This window comes from Hoplias malabaricus, chromosome 12 (assembly GCF_029633855.1).
Source record: "Hoplias malabaricus isolate fHopMal1 chromosome 12, fHopMal1.hap1, whole genome shotgun sequence".
Taxonomy (NCBI): domain Eukaryota; kingdom Metazoa; phylum Chordata; class Actinopteri; order Characiformes; family Erythrinidae; genus Hoplias; species Hoplias malabaricus.
In genome coordinates, this window is record NC_089811.1 from 25283912 (window position 1) to 25302664 (window position 18753).

At 37.3% G+C, this 18753-nt stretch overlaps 1 protein-coding gene across 1 annotated transcript in view; it reads left to right on the forward strand.

Moving 5' to 3' along the window:
* lrp1bb (low density lipoprotein receptor-related protein 1Bb) overlaps positions 1-18753 on the forward strand; it is a 471212-nt gene that overhangs the window by 382856 nt on the left and 69603 nt on the right. The window contains exons 54-59 of the mRNA XM_066685917.1: positions 583-705; positions 1887-2027; positions 2384-2571; positions 6480-6663; positions 7916-8001; positions 11982-12104. Coding sequence (XP_066542014.1) covers positions 583-705; positions 1887-2027; positions 2384-2571; positions 6480-6663; positions 7916-8001; positions 11982-12104 — 845 coding nt within the window. The remainder of the gene's footprint in view (positions 1-582; positions 706-1886; positions 2028-2383; positions 2572-6479; positions 6664-7915; positions 8002-11981; positions 12105-18753) is intronic.

Below are 18753 nucleotides of genomic sequence, written 5' to 3' on the forward strand. Positions count from 1 at the left end.
CAAAATTAATTAAAATATAAAACATTCAGAGAAATATAATTCAAATATTCAAAATTCAGATTCAAATACTTATGTCATTGATTTAGCTCCATATAGAATGTTGGATCTGTGTAAGTATTGGATGATTGTAAAGATTTCAATACGGATACCACAATGTGGTTAAAGAGTTATTCAAATAGGCCAGATGTATCTTATGTCTCATTTTGTTCTTCAGGATTTTTAGGGTGGTAGCCTTGGGCCAAAAGTTCATTTTCTTTGTTATTTTTGGTGAATTTTTGCATATAGGTTAAACATGAAGATAATTTCAGGACAAAGACATAGAGTGTTATTAAAATAAGCACTGTGCCCCTTTGCTAAATGTGAGTGAGTGGGTTCAATTAATTCCATCCCATTTTTGTTGTTCCAGAATCCCCTTCTGTTCTTTTAAAATAGAAATAAACTCGATCAGGTGTACATTGTGTAGTACAGACATGCTCTGCCCAGCTACAGATAATTGCACTTTTGCACAGCTTTGTGCTATAATTACAAAAGGTTAATAAAAAAGGGTGGTGGTTAATTTTAGTTTCTGGTTCCTACTCCCAGCGCCTAATAACACATGTGACGAGAATGCCTTCAGATGCCTTAACAAAGCCTGCATCCCCAAGCGCTTTGTGTGTGACCATGACAACGACTGTGGCGATGGATCAGATGAGTCAGTGGAATGTGGTGAGTCTTAAGTTTGGGGCTTTTGTTCTCTCTCTCTTTCTCTTTATTAGTTTGCTGTGGCAAACAATCTGTGTGCTTTTGTAAATGCCACTGTTTGCAGCTAGGTCTTTGCTTCTTTCAAAAATCGAAATTCAAGGTCATGACTGTGTGCTTACTTTATTTAAATGATGGGCAAAGATGATACAAGGCAAGTCTGGATTCTCTTTCAATTCAAGTTAAGTGCTAAACCTTTGACTGAAAAATAGTACATATGTAAATCAGTTAATTTCAGGCCTTGTGTGGGCTGTGGGCTTTTAGTTCTTGGCTGAGAGAACTTTAAAAATATAGTCCTGTCTAAATCCCGAAAGACCGGATATATTCTCTCTTAAGTGTTGAATGTCTGAGTTCTTTTTGACGAGAAAATTGAAGTTTGTACTATTGAATGTGAAAGAGTACTCCCACAGTGAGGGGTCATGGACGAGGCTGTTCCTCGACTGCTGAGCATGGCCATTACTAAACGCTGAGAATGCTGCTCTTTCAACAGCACTTACTGAAAAGATCAGAATAGTATTCAAATTCCCAGTCATCAGCAGGCCTTTCCTGTCTGTAACAACCAAGAGTGAATAATATTTATCATTTGGTTACCTTCGTCCAGACCAATGCTTTAAGTGATATTTAGTTGCATTTTAGTCCTGGTTCATTTAGCATCCTCACTGATGTACTGAACATTAAGCCAAAATAATTGTCAACAAAAGTCATATAGTTAAAAATGATAACTGATTGGTTACATTTTATGACACATGCTTAGTGAGTTACCAGTGGATGTTCTGGTAACTCAAAGTGTCATTGTTTAAACTGTTTGGTATTTTAGTAAAGTTAGTCATGAGAAACTATATGTTACTATCTAAAACAGTGCTGCTTTCTGTTGTTTTCTGAATGACTTCACAAGGTCCTGTGGTAATGGATACTCGAATCGTGATTTCAGTATTCAAGTACTGACACCTAAATGGTTAATCCATGCACATCGCTATCCCAAAATAATACAGAACAAATAAAGACCAACACAGACCAGAAAAACACATTACCTGTTTGTCTCACTTCAAATGCTATTTTACTCCAGGAATATCAGTGCATGCTCCATTTTTGAAAGCGAAATGAAAATGAAAGGTAGAATCAGGCAAGTGCTCATCTTTCTCATCCAGTTTACCGCTCATGTGGGTCGGATGAGTTCCGCTGCGCCGATGGTCGTTGTCTGCTCAGCGTCCAGTGGGAATGTGACGGTTATCCAGACTGCCCGGACCACTCAGATGAACTCCCCCGGAACCTCAAATGCCTGGCTGCAGGTAAAGGGTCTGCAGAGCACTGCTGAAAATGTGTTTGACTGATGGACACTAGACTTGCAGAAACATCTGAGGGAATACAAATGGCAGAGGGAACACTGTGTATAAAAGCAACGGGTATGAAGTGAATAAGGCTGACCTGAGGGATGGCATGTTTTGGCTGAGTGCACCTAGCATCTGTAAAAAGCCTTTGAGCCTGCTGGCACTAGCGAGAATGCTCAGAATAACATTTGGATTTTTTTTCTTCTGCCTTTATGGGAACTTAAAGCATCAAAGTAGTAAATATTATTCAGTTCTAAATTTATGGTTTGTCACAAAGCAATTGGTTTTTACAGGGGCTTGTTTTTTTCTGCTTCCAGAGAGCCTGTGCAATGGCTCCTTTTTCATGTGCACCAACGGCCGCTGTATATCTGAGACAAGCCTGTGTGACCAGAAAGATGATTGTGGAGACCGCTCAGATGAGAAAAACTGCAATGTAAATGAGTGCCTAAATCGGCGGGTCAGTGGCTGTACACAGGACTGCCAGGACTTACTCGTGGGATACAAGGTCAGTGAACACTTGTACACTTAAGGAAAAGGAACACATTTATTGATCCCCTTCGTGAAATTGCTTCTCTGTGTTTGACCCATACTTATTTTGTTGCTATGTTGTAATTGAAAAAAAAATAATATAATGTGACATATAAATTAATTAGTATGAATCAGAATTTGTATATAATTTTCACATTTACATTTAAAGCACTTGGCAGACATACTGTCCCAGAGTATGTATCTGTCATGTTACAGAAGTAGGCTGATGTAGATTCAGGAGTTATGCCCAATGGCTCTTATTGGTAAAGGTAGCATGGTTATCTTGTCCAAGCTAGACGCTAAGCCCCAGTGTGTAGTTTTCAGCAGGGAGAGATGTTAACCACTATCCAGTAGAAAACATTTAGCATTATTTTCCTGGGATGCATTTCCAAGAGAAACAAAACAACTTTCTATGCCTTAAAATCTTTGAAGCACTTCATACAAATGGCAAATATGAGAGCCTTTTACATTTCCATGCATATAAAGGTACTGACTTATTTAAAATATCAAACCAAATCTCAAATCCGTGTAAAATTAAATGGCCCACAGTTATGCTAATTAGTCTTTGCTATAGATAGACTAACACTACAGATATATGACATACCACTACAGGCATATGACATACCACCCTACCAATGGGCTGGGGGGAGGTAAATCAATTTCCTGTGTGTAGTTATAGGTGATTAGATGTATTTGTCTTATTTGCCAGCAAAGTTCACAACTGTAATCAAGAAGCACTTCATGAAATTCAAACGTTTCCTCACCATGTGTGTAATGTGTTTTAGAAGCCAGTGTCTGTAAATTAGTGAATAAACAAACTGTCTCAGTCCAGTATGCTAGACTTTCTCTCTCTTTGCTCATGGGAGAGAAAAGGCATCTGTTTTTTTTTGTTGTTTTTTTTAATGGACAACCGAGAGAACTCCACTAAAAAGCATGTTCTGAGATAAGGATGTTGTTCTATTCCTGCTCCATAGGTGGGTAATATTGACTTACTTTTCTATTTCGGATCATTCAATGTGGAAATTTGAGAGATAACTCCACTGCAAAATACTACAAAACTAAACAACTCAGTTTACAAATGAGTTTCTGTGGTAATTCAAACAGTGAGTAATAACTTACAGAAGTTAAACATTATGTCACATTCAAATATAAATGTTTTTGTTCTAAGACAAAATAAACTTGACCACAATGTATAATAATTTCTTCTAATAAATCAAGAATTTTATTATTTTAAATAATAATGTGATTACTTTAGGTAGATGTTTAGACTGTCAAATGTGCTGTAGGTATTAAGAAAAGGGCATTAAATATATGTAAAAGCATTATGACTTAGGATTATACAGGACACTAGCGACTGGGCTCCAACCTGCACCAGTATGAATGGGTTTAAGGGTAAAGGGATCATATATAATTTGGTGGGGAGGTTGCTACTCCGGGGGCAGTCCCAGGATTAAAACACAGAAATCTTAACTAGTGTTCTTTTAACCTGGTATAGTTCTTTGTTATAAAACTGATTTACCATCTATAAAATCACCCAATGGGCACTTTCTGCATTACCCATAATTCATAGCAAGACTATAAGACATGCTCAGTTGGGTTTGCAGGTCCTATAAACCAGCAGACAATAACCCATGCTACAGGCATAGACCCCGGGAAGCAGATGAAGGAGACAACAGAAATGTAACGTTAAAATATCAGTGAAACACTAAATGTTGAAAAGCATGATCTGAGATGAGGATATTGGTCTATTCCTACTCCATAGGTAGGTAATATTGACTTTCGTATCATCTAAAGTATGACCCAAAATGTTTCTCAACTCAGCAGATGGCTACCGAAAGTGCTAGAAAAATAAGTCCAAGTTGCAAATGGGTTTCTGTAGTAATTCAAACAGTGAATAAAAACTTACTGACAAGGTAAAGTTGCACCATGTGCAAACAACAGTCTGTTTTTTTCTCAAGCATACTGTTCCAGCATAAAATACTCTGAATTTTTGTTCTTGCTTTTGTGCTTATGCAGATCTCTGTCTTTCAATGAAAGCATATAAAAGACAGAGAAAAAGTATGAATGTGTTATGCTTCATTTACAACATTTATTTTAATCCTGAATGGATTTAAAATCTTCATACATTCAATTTCAGGTCCTGTAGTGGGATTTTTATTTAGTCCAAGACTAAACTCAATGCTACAGCCATCAATATAAGCCCAGGCCTGGCTGCCTAGTGGCATTAATACTAAGCGTGATTGCTCGGTCCTTGTGTTGTGATGGACAGTTTTGCTGAGTTTATGTAGGGAGAGGAGGCTGCCTGGATCCCACCCAAGCCACAGATGCCTCATCAAAGAGACCTATGACCAACAGAGCTGTCAGCAAAGGGGGGGCCAGCTATGGGTATAAGGCATGATCCTGTCCAATATCTGCTTTTCGGATCTGATATATAGTCCAATGGAACAGAATGCATTGTCCAGAGACCATGGCCATGCCAGAGGGCACATGGGTGAGGACCTTTATCTCCAAGCAGTGTGGTGTAAATTGAAGGATCTGCACAAGGCCCCTGAGGCCACAAGCTGAGCTCAGAAAAGCAGGGAACACAGAGATATTCCCTGACTGACTCAGCCGAAAGAAAGAAGTTAGACAGATTTTACAACTTTTCAAAATATGTTGGATAAATGAAAAGTTTTTTTTTCTTTCTTCATCCATTGAAATTGCCACCAAAAATCAGATTGACTCCTGAGAAATGATAGAAAATGTAATTTACGGTGAAATTTTCAAATTTTACAACAAGGACATCATTCTAGTAAAAAACTAGCATTCTTGGTGTGTGGCTTTATGCTTTCATTATGTGCAGAGATATTAAAATGTAAGTCTCGTGACCAGATTTGTCATTTTTATTTATTTTCTTGTAATTTTCCTCTAATATTCTTGTGGGTTTCTTTTTTGTAAGTGGATTTGCTCTGGCTTAGCTGGCTTCATGCCCTAATTTACTGGAGTTTATTATAGAGAACACACTGTTCAGCACTGTTAGTCTGTTTATTTATTAATTGATATTCTTTTTCTTTCTTTAAACTCTGGCACAATAGATTACTGCTATCTTGAAAAACTCCCAGCCCATGAGAATCCATTTATCCATCCATCCATTATCTGTAACCGCTTATCCAATTCAGGGTCGCGGGGGGTCCAGAGCCTACCTGGAATCATTGGGCGCAAGGCGGGAATACACCCTGGAGGGGACGCCAGTCCTTCACAGGGCAACATAGACACACACACATTCACTCACACACTCACACCTACGGACACTTTCGAGTCGCCAATCCACCTGCAACGTGTGTTTTTGGACTGTGGGAGGAAACCGGAGCACCCGGAGGAAACCCACGCGGACACGGGGAGAACACACCAACTCCTCACAGACAGTCACCCGGAGCGGGAATCGAACCCACAACCTCCAGGCTCCTGGAGCTGTGTGACTGCGACACTACCTGCTGCGCCACCGTGCCGCCATCCATTTATGCATTTATTTATTTATTTTTTTTTTGGTATTAAGTACATTTTATTTAGCTTTAATTTAATTATTTGGATTTTGCTTTAAATCTCTAAAACTAAGAATTCTGATTTCATCACATTGGTAGATTTTCTAAAGAATTGAATGTGATGAAGAATTGGATGCTTCTCCTTGCTGGCTGCTCACATCTGCTTTTTTCTATTCTAGACTAATTTAAATGCTTTCTAAAACAAGTAGCAGTTGGCAGGAGTGTTTGTAGGACATAGCTCACTCATAGCTCAGTGAAGTTAGACTAGTTTTGCCAATATGGTTTGATGATTTGTTACACTTCTACTTGCTCAAAGCCAAAAACATTTCAATTATCTTCCATTATTTTTCATCTCTTTGTCTAGTGTAAATGCTGGCCAGGCTTCCGGCTGAAGAACGATGGGAAAAGCTGTGTTGACATTGATGAATGCTCCTCCAGCCTCCCCTGCAGTCAAACCTGTATCAACACTTATGGCTCTTACAAGTGCTTATGTGTGGACGGTTATGAAGCCTCTAAACACAACCCCAATAGCTGCAGGTCTCTCTCAGGTAATCCTTTCTTCCATCCTGCAAAACATAACCCAGAGAGGGCTCTAATGGAACAGGCGACTTGTGTTCCAGGGTTAGTTCTAGCCATAGGCTTTAGGTTTTATTTGTAAAAGGAATGTCTCCGGCCTCGTGAAAATACTTCAAGAATGAAAAAGCCACACTGGATTATATGTTGGGATTTATCTTGGTGAGAAATGTTTCTTTTTTAGAGACCAGAGTTTGCATTGTAGAAATGTATTTGATAAGGCTGCGCTAGTCATGATTTTTTTATGACTGATTGCGATATCTTTACACCCATATATCTGATTTTCCTTAACTGAAGGTCATATTGTCTAGGCTAAATGAAGCTGGCAGTAAGACACATAGCACATAGATGGGTGTATGACAAGTTAACCTTTTCCTGAGTTATAAAGCCAATACAGAGGTGTATCATTATCATTTTGTTTTGCATTTTAATTCAAATTACTTGCTGATGCATTGACACACATCTGTGTGACATGTATAATGACTTTAGGATAAACCTATCCTGAGTCATGAAAGCCAATCGCAAATTTTTTTTAATATCCTGAATGAAGAGCACTGCTACAGTGAAAGTAAGAAGTAGTATGATTTTAGCACAATGAATATTGAATTAATATATTGCAACAGCATTCAAAACAGAGTCATGCCATTTCCTGGTTCACATTACTTTTACTTGGAAATTGCTACACACTTGATATATGAAAAGCACAAGCACATTTTTACAATTGTGCTTGAACACAAAGGACCTGAATTATGAGTTATTTTTGTGTTTCCAAATGTAAATGTAAAATTGTAATATCCCCGTAAAAGTGGTCATTTTTTGAGTGAAAATTTACTGGGGGTCTCCCAGATGCCCCTGAAATTTTATTGGTAATATCCTTTTTTTATTTTGAATAATTAAATGAAATGTTTAATTAAAATATATCAAGAAATCTGTCAGAGTAGCACAATGAATTTTTCATTATTGTGCTGTTGCATTTAACATCAATTTAGCATTAGAATTCAAAGAGCAAATACTTGTTTATAACTTAAAATTAAAATACAGATTGATGAAAATGCAGAGAATAAATTATATTACATGCTATTCATCATAATTGGCTGATTTTTATAATTTATCCAAAAAATAAATACATAAATAAATAAATCAAATGAGATCTGTTGTAAATACACTATATGATCTTTAGACAGATAAGAGCATGGGCACTGACTACTTTGTTATTTCTTTCTTCAGCTGAGGAACCTTTTCTCATCCTCGCTGATCATCATGAAATCAGAAAGCTGAGTGTCGATGGATCCAATTACACTTTGCTGAAGCAGGTGAGTTTTTTTTCCTTACCTTCATTTCCATCTACAATTCTTTTGTTGTGCTACTGCATTGACTTCTCCTGGTTCATCCGAAGTGATTGTAAAAACAAGCAACCAGGCTTAGTGTGTGCAGCAGAACGTGTTACTATAAATCCCGGGGTGATTCACAGAACGAGTTTCCAAATAGAAGAGCTAGCACAGTGAAAGCTTAATAGAGATCCAATTAAGAGCTGCAGTGACGTGGCAGCGATAACAACACACTGCCGGCTGCTGGTGCTCTCCCTTGAAAAGACTAATTGAAGACATTAAACAGTGCACTTCTTGGTGGAGCTTCACATTAAAGGTGAATTGAAAGCACATCGTGTTCATCACCTACCTGGAGAGCAGTAATACCTCCGTGGCTCGACTAATTTTTTCTCTTTTGAATCCCAGTTGAGTAGCTCACTTCTTTTCTGACGGTTACAAGTGCAAAAACGTAATCCATTTAAACTTGCCGCTTTAGGAACTGTGTCCAACAATACGACTCTCCTGGTACCTCATAATATAGTTTGGAGTCAGGGTTCCAGAGTGCACTAATGCAATAATTTATAATGCATCTTGATTTAGAATTTCACTTTGATTTTCACAAGTGTTTTTAGATTTCTTGAATTTGAATGTAGCATATACAAGGCCACATTTCACCCACTGTAGCAGCATCCAAAAGTTCAAAATGCACACCTCAATTTGCCATAGTCCACCACTTGGTATTTCTGTGTTTAATTCAACCTAGAACCAATCCACAAAAATCAAAGGTGAGTGACTTGAAAGCCATGCATAGAAATGCACTGCATGGAAAAATTGACTTTTACCTCCATGCTACAAACATATTCTACTGTACCGTGGCCTTTTACATAGGCCTACTAGCGTTTTTACCATCTGATAACTTTAAAATTGGTTTCTCAAAGTCAATATCTTAATAATATTTTGACATTTTAAATTATCGCCGTTAACATATTTCTCTTGTTTTTAACCATTCTTAGTATTGCAGATTTAGGCCTGACTGCTCACACTTTATCTTCCTATAACAGAGTCTAAGACTGTTGCTCTATCATTCAAATGCTGCATTAAATTACTCTTAAAGCAATACATCTTAAAGCATGACTCTTAAAGCTTCAGTCCTCTGATGAATAGTGGAGTGGGCAATGCTTGCAGGAGACCTTTTCATTAATCAATGGGCAGTAAACTAACAAAAGCAATAGCAAAGTGGAAACACCACACCTACTTGCCTTGCCATAAATTTCACCATCCGTCCCGATGTCTCCTCTCCAGCAGTAGTCCATTGTGAGCATTTTCTCATTTTTCAATTACTGCATCTCAGGCTGGTGTCATCAGAGGCAGATCCTAGAATTACCATCTAAATGATGATTCCTACAGAAATGTGAATTTGCCCAATTCTGCAATCTGCACTCATTGTATTATTCATTCCAGCTGAGCTACATGGCTGTGTCTACAGGGCTCTGGTTAAATTGCCCCCCTTTATCCAGTGGTCTCATCAGCAGTCAGACCCTTTAATCATTGTTTTGATTTAATGGAAGTACAATGACTGTCTATGAGTGGATCACTCAGCACCTGATCTAACTGACCTCATACCAGGCTATCATCAGTGATCAGTTATGATTATATTAATGTTAACCTTCATAGGTCTTATCAGTTTCAAATCAGTCCACTGGAAGACAAAAAATCTCTTGACTGGCCTAGTGGGTTGAAATTGTAATGTTTTAGTGACACTGAATTATTTTGTTTAAACACTATATGATTACAGTTGATGAGGAAGTGAGTCTCCGTATATTTCACAGTATGATCAGATTTAGCATACAATAGGTATTTTCATGTATAATGTCTTTAATAATCCTCAAAAATGCCTTGTTATTCACTAACATATGTACTCACTTTAAATAACTGAAATGCAAGGTACCTGTTTTTCATATACTGTCAATCAGACCTGCTTCAGGTGGGTTTAAACAGTCAGGCTGTTCAGATGGTGGAGCAGATTCCACTCAAAATGTCAATAAGACATGGATTTCACCCAGTCAGTTTGTTTCACCAGGAAGCACTTTTTTTCTGCCATGGACCATTGTGAATTGAGTTAAAACTATTTCAGCTTGAATGTAAGCCCTTAAAACTCCATAAACACTAGCCAAAGAATCAGCTCCTCCTCTGCTTGCAGCCGTTGTCACAGAAGGATTGTTTGAGGTTTCTACACTTTCAGCTGAACAAAGCCTTATACAGATAAATGTATGTTATACAAAGCCGCTGACCTGCAGAACCATAGACCTACATGAGGTAGCATGATAATGTGAAGGAATATATTTTGTTGCTTGGCAAAATGCCATCGCTAATCCAGGGACCGGATTCACAAAAGAGTCTTAAGAAAGAAATACTTGTTAAATGTGTTTTTTTTCTTAACTTAATGTACTCTTAAGATAAATGTTAAGATACTTATTCTTCAAATATCTTAAGAATGATCTTTTTTTTTCTTAAATATCATTTACAACATTTTTTAATGAAGCCTTTCATTCTACATTTCTGGTTACCATTGTTACCAGTATTGTGTTAAATATGTTCACCTGATAACAAAATGGATGAAAAGAAGTATAAAAAGTAAGAAAAATGGGAAAAAAAACACAGATTCAATATGTCAGTATTTTCCTTGTGTAGAAATTCAGTACTTTATGAGTAATCTCCACTGGACATTTTGTTAAGTTAAACATTATTGACATTAATTTATCTATTTAAATGAATCATTTTAGAAGCTTACCTGAACTCACACTTAACAACAAGACAAGTTTGAGGATATGAGAAGGTTAAGAATAGAGTTAAGAACATATATTTTTAAAGAATACTAATTACCTACAGAAGAAAAACAATGAATAGTGTCATAAGAAAAATCTTAAGAAAACAATTACTATTATTGTAAGACAGCATTTGAGAATATTTGAGAATGTTCTTTGCATTTATTTTTGTATGGGCGGAGCCTAATAAATGACTAAATAAGCAAAATAATTCTCTTGTAGGATTATTATTTTGCATTCTATTGTATTCTTTTGTAGGATTGTGGACAGGTATTATTTCTATTTTTTCTGCATGAGCTTATGTGCAAGTCTGTTTATGTTGTTTTGGCATTGATCGACAGTGCAGAATCTGTCAACGGAGATTTGTGTGTGCATCTAAAAAAAAATCAATTCTGTTTCCCACCTGTAGCTCTAAATTTCTTTGAGCCTGGAGTACTTTGAGCACTAAAATGCTCTTTCTCACTCTCAGTGTGTGCTCCATCAAACGTCTGGCTCCTGGTGGGTCATTGTGTGTGTCCCAGCAGACTGTTGTGGGCTGTGTGTGGGAGTATATAGGGGAGTGCCGATGATCTGATGAAGGTGTCTCGTCTGCTTTCACTTGTCATCAGTGCTGTCGCCTGATCTTAGCCCCTCATGCTGAGGTGAGTGGGGGCCTGTTAGCGAGCAGGGGGCTGACTGACAGTGAGCTGATGCCGATGTGACAGTAACGGATGTTCTTCAGGATCCCCACGGAAGGCTTTCGGGACCCTGCTCAGCACCAATTTCTCCTGTAGAGCCCACCTCAGGCAGCCACCCCCATTCTCCACAATCAATACAATGATTAGATATCAGAGGGAGTGTATACACACTGTGTTTCTCATCTACATTCCTGTCAGATGTGCGTCCGAGAAATTGAGAGAAAACTGCATCTGAAGTGGCTAATTAAGCCCTTCAGCTAATTGAGCAGCAGAACAAAGCTGGACGTCTTGCTCTTTTTTGCTCATCTGAAAATCTCCACCGTTTCATGTACTTCATCAAATGGCTAATGGGGTTTGTTGACTGGGGAGCACAACTCCCAAACATACAACTACTGGAAAATAAGACAACTCAGCTCGTCTTAGAGATATCTGCAGGTTTTTCATCTCATTAACTTCTAACATTCTTTTCTATCCATTTTCAAAGGGTCTCAACAACATCATCAGCTTAGACTTTGACTACAGGAAGGAGTTCATCTACTGGGTGGACTCCAGCAGGCCCAGTGGGCGGAGGATCAACCGGATTCGCTTAAATGGGAGTGATCTTAAGGTATGGCTTTCCTCTCTGACTTCTTTTCTCTTTTAAAGGTAAATCTTTGTGTCAAAGCTTGAAAAGCTAGATTTGCGACACTTTTTCTCACACTACCCACCTCAGAACTAAAAATACCAACTACCAAGGAATAAGTGCCAAATGATTATTCATTTTCATTTCAGCTGCACGTATCATCATGGGCAGGTTAGGTTGTCTGCTGTAGATATAGCATAATGCACAACACCACTACATTCTACAAAACAGATTATGGTTCAGTTCCCAGATCAGGCAGTGCTTGGGCAAGACACTTAACACTATATTGCCCTACATCTTTAACTTGATAAACAATTGCAAGTTTATCTGCATAAGAGCATTGGCCAGGTGCCATAATGTAATGTAAATGTAAATGCCTGTAAGTGCAAACAAAACACAAACAAATATGAAAATAATCATATTAACCAAACAAGCTAACTTTTCTCCATACTTCACAATTAAGAAATGGACATCAAACCTATACTCTGCTACCAATGATCTGTAAATATAAAGATCTTACATTAACAGGATACAAATATATAAAGAAATAAGATTAATGTTGGATGACGTTGGGATAATATTGAATTATTGTATTTCTGATAAGAGTAAGAGCTTTATTTGTCTTTGCGCATGCTATATTATGGAGTATTGCTATAATACCTGCTAATTCATTTAAATTATTTCCCATAAATTAAGTTCCATATCTGATTTTATAAGGTGTAGCTTTGATTTTGAATGCTGAGTGCAGAGTGCCAGACAGTTATTTAGTTCAGGCTGTTATCATGTACACATCATGTTTTAAGTACACAACTGTATTTAGTTGCCTCTGATTGGTCTAGATCTGTTATATAATTTAAATGTCCCAATCTAAATATTGTTATAGCATTGCTCTTAATAAAATAGGCTTAATAAAATAGGCTTTAATTAAAATTGCACTGATTGCAAATTGCAATTTTTATATAAAAAGATTTTTTTAAGTCTGCCACGCGGTATATTTAATTAGAGGAAAAACAATGCACTGACTTTAGGGAATGAGACTAGACATGCCTGATTTTCTGAACCATCACTTGTGACTTCAGGATATTAAAAAGGAAAAAAAAAAAAACACAAAACCAAGGTAGGAGATGTTTCTCTTCACTGCACCATCTCACACCTGAATAAATTTATTTGCATCACAGTGACTGCATTATATAGACATTACATTTTTTAAACATTCCCCTTTTAAGAATCATTTGGTCATACATCAGCATGCTGATTATTCCATGCTAATAAGGGTATTTTATTAATATTTTGAACTTTTTTTCCACCTGGATTTCCTTTTTTCTTTTTCTTAATTGTATAGTTGTATTCCACATCCTGGTGAAAAGTGACCCTGAATATTCTTTATGAAATGATAGTACTAAAGCTTATGAAGCTACATTAGCCTTCTGAATGCACATTAGCTCAACAATTGTTTTACGCGTGACTAAATTATTTGGTAATTAAGACCCATGAAAGAGCAAAATGAAGAACTGACCGCACTGTAATTTAAGATATAATGATTCAGTTCATAATGATGGGTGCTGAAACTTCTGGTTACATGAGAGAAATGAACAACACCCTTAATAATCTTTACTTTTAGATGTTGTCAGCAGTGTCCAGTGTATAGTTATTGTCTGTAAAACTGTTTAATGGTTATCAAACTCCCAGATTGCTACCTGTGTTGCAACTGTGTGGCAGTTAAAAGGCACATGGTTATTAAAATGGATGCTTTGCCGATCATAAGGGTCATATGGCAGGTTCTCACATGGAAGTGTGCAGTTCACCTGCTGAGCCACTCTTTCCTCCATCTCATTAGTCTTGAGTGCAGGGCCAAAAGCCTCATTTGGCTTCATTACACCCAGAGCTCCCCACCCCTCCCTGCGACTGATTTATCTCTCTCTCTCAGCATGGCATCTCAAATTCATTATAATTTTGGGGGGGAATGATTATCAGAACACTGAAAATGGGAATAATGCAAGCTGAGATAATGTGTTTAGTCTGAGAGTCTATTGCATCAGCATGCCAATGGAGAAGGCAGCGTTATCTCTGTATTAAACACCAGTCTCAGTCAGCAGGCTTTCTCATATGCTTGAAAGTCTATGATCCAAAGCTGCATTTCATTGTAACTAACGTGGCCAAATTGCACAGGAGCGAATGCATTAACACATAGTCATGAAGAATTACACTATGTACTTAGATATTTGTGGACAGTCCTTTAAATAATTTAATTCAGCTACTTATTTGTTCGCCAGTTCTGGACCCAGACAATCTGTCATGGTCTCACAGCTTGTATAATTTCTATTAAAAAGCATAAAATGAACCGGACATCATACCTAATGCCAAGCTTGGGCTAAAGGGGTTTAAAAACCCAAGCATTGAGCTTGTCCAGCAGTGAAACTGTGTTCTCTATAAAGATGAAACACCATTCATTAGAGTTTGTGATCCAAAACTAATCATAAATACCTGGCCTCAGTAATGTTCTCATGGCTGAATGCTATCAAAGCCTCACAAAAAAGTCCTAATGTCTTTTGTAAAGCTTTCCCAGGAAAAGGGGAAGGAAACAATCTATTAATACCTTTAATTTCAGAAAATGTAAGTACGCAGTCACACAATTGATTGTAAAGTCGATTACATTTATCAATCCAAGCATCTCGCGGACAATTTGTTCTGTGTATGATATGACTTAATGTATTACTTAACTTTCATGCTCAAAATGCACAGTTCAAACATGTCTAAACATTTGAAGAAACGTGAGAATTGTTAGGATTAGACGCAGCAGCTCTGAGAAATCACATGATTGACAGACAACAGCAGATTAAACTACACAAATAGTAGAAGTAGCCAATGATGAACAGAAAAAGAAAGATGACAACACTTCTGTCACTTTTCCACTGCACTGTATACTATGTCACTGTCACTATGGTGGTACTTTTTGCTGTTACTTTGGTGGTACCAACAAAGATATATATACAATACCTTTAATTAGGGAACATAATTGTACCTTATGCTATTATAATTCATTAATTCATTATCTGTAGCCGCTTATCCAATTCAGGGCCACGATGGGTCCAGAGCCTACCCGGAATCACTGAGCGCAAGGCAGGAACAAACCCTGGTGGGTGCGCCAGTCCTTCACAGGGCGTATTATAATTGTTTATATTAGAATTGTGTTAATTTCATACGCTCTAATTCATCTCCAGGAATTATTTTACATTATAATGAAATCTTGCAAATATTCACCTCTCCGTCTGGAGATAAGAATGCAATGTACCTTTAGGTAACAAAACTGGACTTTAAATTGTTGTACCTTTAAAGGTACGTTTACACAGTTTGTACGTTTACTGACCAATAACGTACCTCTACCATCCCCATTTTCTGAGAGTGTACCTACAAGGTTTGCATGTCACGTTTAGTCCATATTCTGCTTGCTTGGAACCATGAACAAGCAGGGGCTGTAAAAGAACCCAGTTCCAGGTTAATGATACCAGATTTGCCTGATGGAAAAAAAAAAAAAAAAAAAAAGCTGAGTGAAGTCGCGTAGGTACCATGCAGTGGAAAAGTAAGTAAGCAGTAAGTTAATCCCCTTGGGGATATTGAGACTCCAAGGTACACACAAACAAACATACAAACATTTGTGAACGTGTGTAACTTTTGTGCACACACACGAGAGGCAGTGTGCACTCACACAACAGCATGCCGTTGTGGACCTTACTTATTTTTTCTGTTGATCCAGTGGATGAAACAAGCCCTTTTCTCTATCCTACAAACCACTGCTGCCTCCTTAGACCAAGGCAGCATCATAGACACTTTTACTAATTTTGTCTTAAAGGGTCAAATAAGGAATTAAGGGAATAAGGGATGCTCACTATCCACAGAACCAGGTTTGAATTTCAGACTGCTTACTTTGTTTCTATAATTGCAAACCTGCCAATAATGTAAAGGATTTTCTTTCTGCAAAACAAGAACGTAAGCCCAGTTTTTCCAAATTATAATGACATTTTTTTATAAATGAGTTATTGAAGGAACTAATCAATTTTACTGAATTTTTCTGCTTGTTTGAGCAAGCTACAAGTGAGAAATAATTTATATCAACTCACGCCTTGCTTCTCTAGCATTACAGATCAAGGTATATACTTTTTACATTCAGACACTGAATAGCCCCACACATTAAAACACATTTTGTCTAGAGGGTTGAGGGCATGTCTAATTAGTGTACTTCAACTACTTGAAGGTGCACCCTTTGCTGACACAGGGGTTCAGATATGTATGCACAGCTTGTGTAATCTCCACTGAATCTCCATTGTGCCCACTGTGCCAATGTGGATGAGGAACGGCACACCCTCCATTACAATTGGGATGCATTGGAGTGGTTTTTATGTTTCAGAGCTCATCCATTGAGGATAAAGGCCATCAAATCCTCACAGCCTTGTTCATTTATAGTGTAAACCTTCCTAGAAAGGTAGATGTTACTATAGCAACAGGGGAAAAATGGGGATGAGTGTATGTATGATTTATTATTGTAATGTTTATCATCAGGTATAGTAATGTAACATTGTACAATGAGACTAGGCAATGTTTACTGCTGGTTTTAAAAGCCTCAGTGTGAAATATACACAGTGAAAATGTAGCTGTCAATCAAGAACAGCAACCCACATATACGCTGTCAGATGTAGGTTTGGAATTCATAGAGGTTAAAAAGCATCTTGGGTTCAAAAACACTGCTATGTTTGTTAATCTTCCAGCAATCGAGCAATGCAGCTAATCATCCTTACTTCAGACAGACAGTTTAAATGAACTGATAGGCTGTTTGACATTTAACTTGGTTTGAGCGGTATTAGAGGGGGTTGAATAATTCATTATTATAAGGATTGGCATTTATAACCCGGCAGAGATAGCGTTCATTCATGAGGACTGTGCACTATTGCTGAATATATTGGTCTGCAATGAGCTGCTCATTTTCTCCCCTTCATATCTATCACACAAAGCTCGAAGCTAGCATATGTATATATTTATAGATATCCCTTAGACAGCGGTCCCACACGATTACATGTTCTGCTTGGATCTTTGTAATCCTGTAATATAAAGATTCATTAACGTCTGTACAAGTCTTGCCTTTGTGCTCGGCCTCATGTAAAGTGCTCTGCCCCAGGGAACGCCTTTGGTGCGTTCTAATAAGGAAACCGCTATAGAATTGTCGTAATGAGGGCAAATGGTGTAAGGCTCAGCGTTTATCTTCGTTCATTACAAAACGTGCCAGCTGAAACACAATTAAAGTCTAATCTTCAGCAGGTCATTATAGATTCCAATTATTTATATACTATTTGTGGATTATTAAAAAAGGAATCAGCCATTTCCTCCAATGATCTTTCTTCACAGTATGAATCAGCCATTGTACTGACATTTAATATCAAGGATGCTGCCTTGTCAAGGGTTCACTTTATGGAGCATAAACTTTCCAATGGGCATCAATGGACCAGTGTTGTCTAAAGATGTTTGTGACTTAGCCTGACTTAAATAAGAAGATAAGATATCACTTTATTGATCCCGAAGGAAAATGTAGTGTCAAAGTACTGTACATAGTGCACAAGAGTTAAAAAATGGATTAGAAGAAGCCCAAACTTTTGACTGTTCATTCACAATATGTGGAAAATGGCCCAAAGCAAAGGAAACCCTCCCTGAGTGGGTGTGTCCAAACATTTGACTGGTACTGTATGTCCATTAAAAGACATTGCCATTGGTTCAATGTCCATATTGTTACTGTCCAAAGAAATACACACATCTCCATTTTTGTTGATTTTTTGTTTACTTGAACACATTATTTGAACACAGCAGCTGTCCTTCACATTGTGTGAAAATTTCATATCACCAATAATTACCAAAAGACATGCTCAAAAATAACTTGGAATAAATAATTTTTTCATAAACTTTCACTGAAAGTTAAACATTTTTCCTTCTCCTGTAAAATTGCTATTTTGGAGATACGTTATTTGTGGCTATGTATACGTAGAGGAATTCCACATTTAAATGTGTCTTGTATAGGACTGCGTAATTTGTTAGGTATGTCTAACATTTACTCTGGTCAAAGATTATATGTCTAATACTCAGGTTTATTTATTTATTTATTTATTTATTTATTTATTTATTTATTTATTTTCATAACATTTTTTTTTTTTATCTCTGTGTGGTTTACACACAGACCACAAAGCAATTTGATTCCTTATCTCATGCACATTGCACAAGATATATAAATAAATAAATGGTGGTAAATTGACTTGCTACACCTTTAATTGTCTGTTTGGGAATGTTATCACTTACATACAGACTCACCAAGGCCCAACATTTAAAAGCAGCTAATACTGTGAAGATGGGGTGTATTTGAGGAGGTTTCAGCTTTTCTCCATACTGATGTATTCAAATGTTGACATTTTAAATGAGTTAACCTTCATTTCCATGGAAGGCAGTGCTTCAAATCAATGCTAGATGAGATCACCAGAATACCACAGGCTTTTTCCTTTCCACTCAGAATATTAATGTCTTCTCTCAGCTCCTCTGCTCTGATTTCAGAGAGTATTCTAAAGCTGCGTCTCAGATGAAATTACTGCTAAAGGGACAG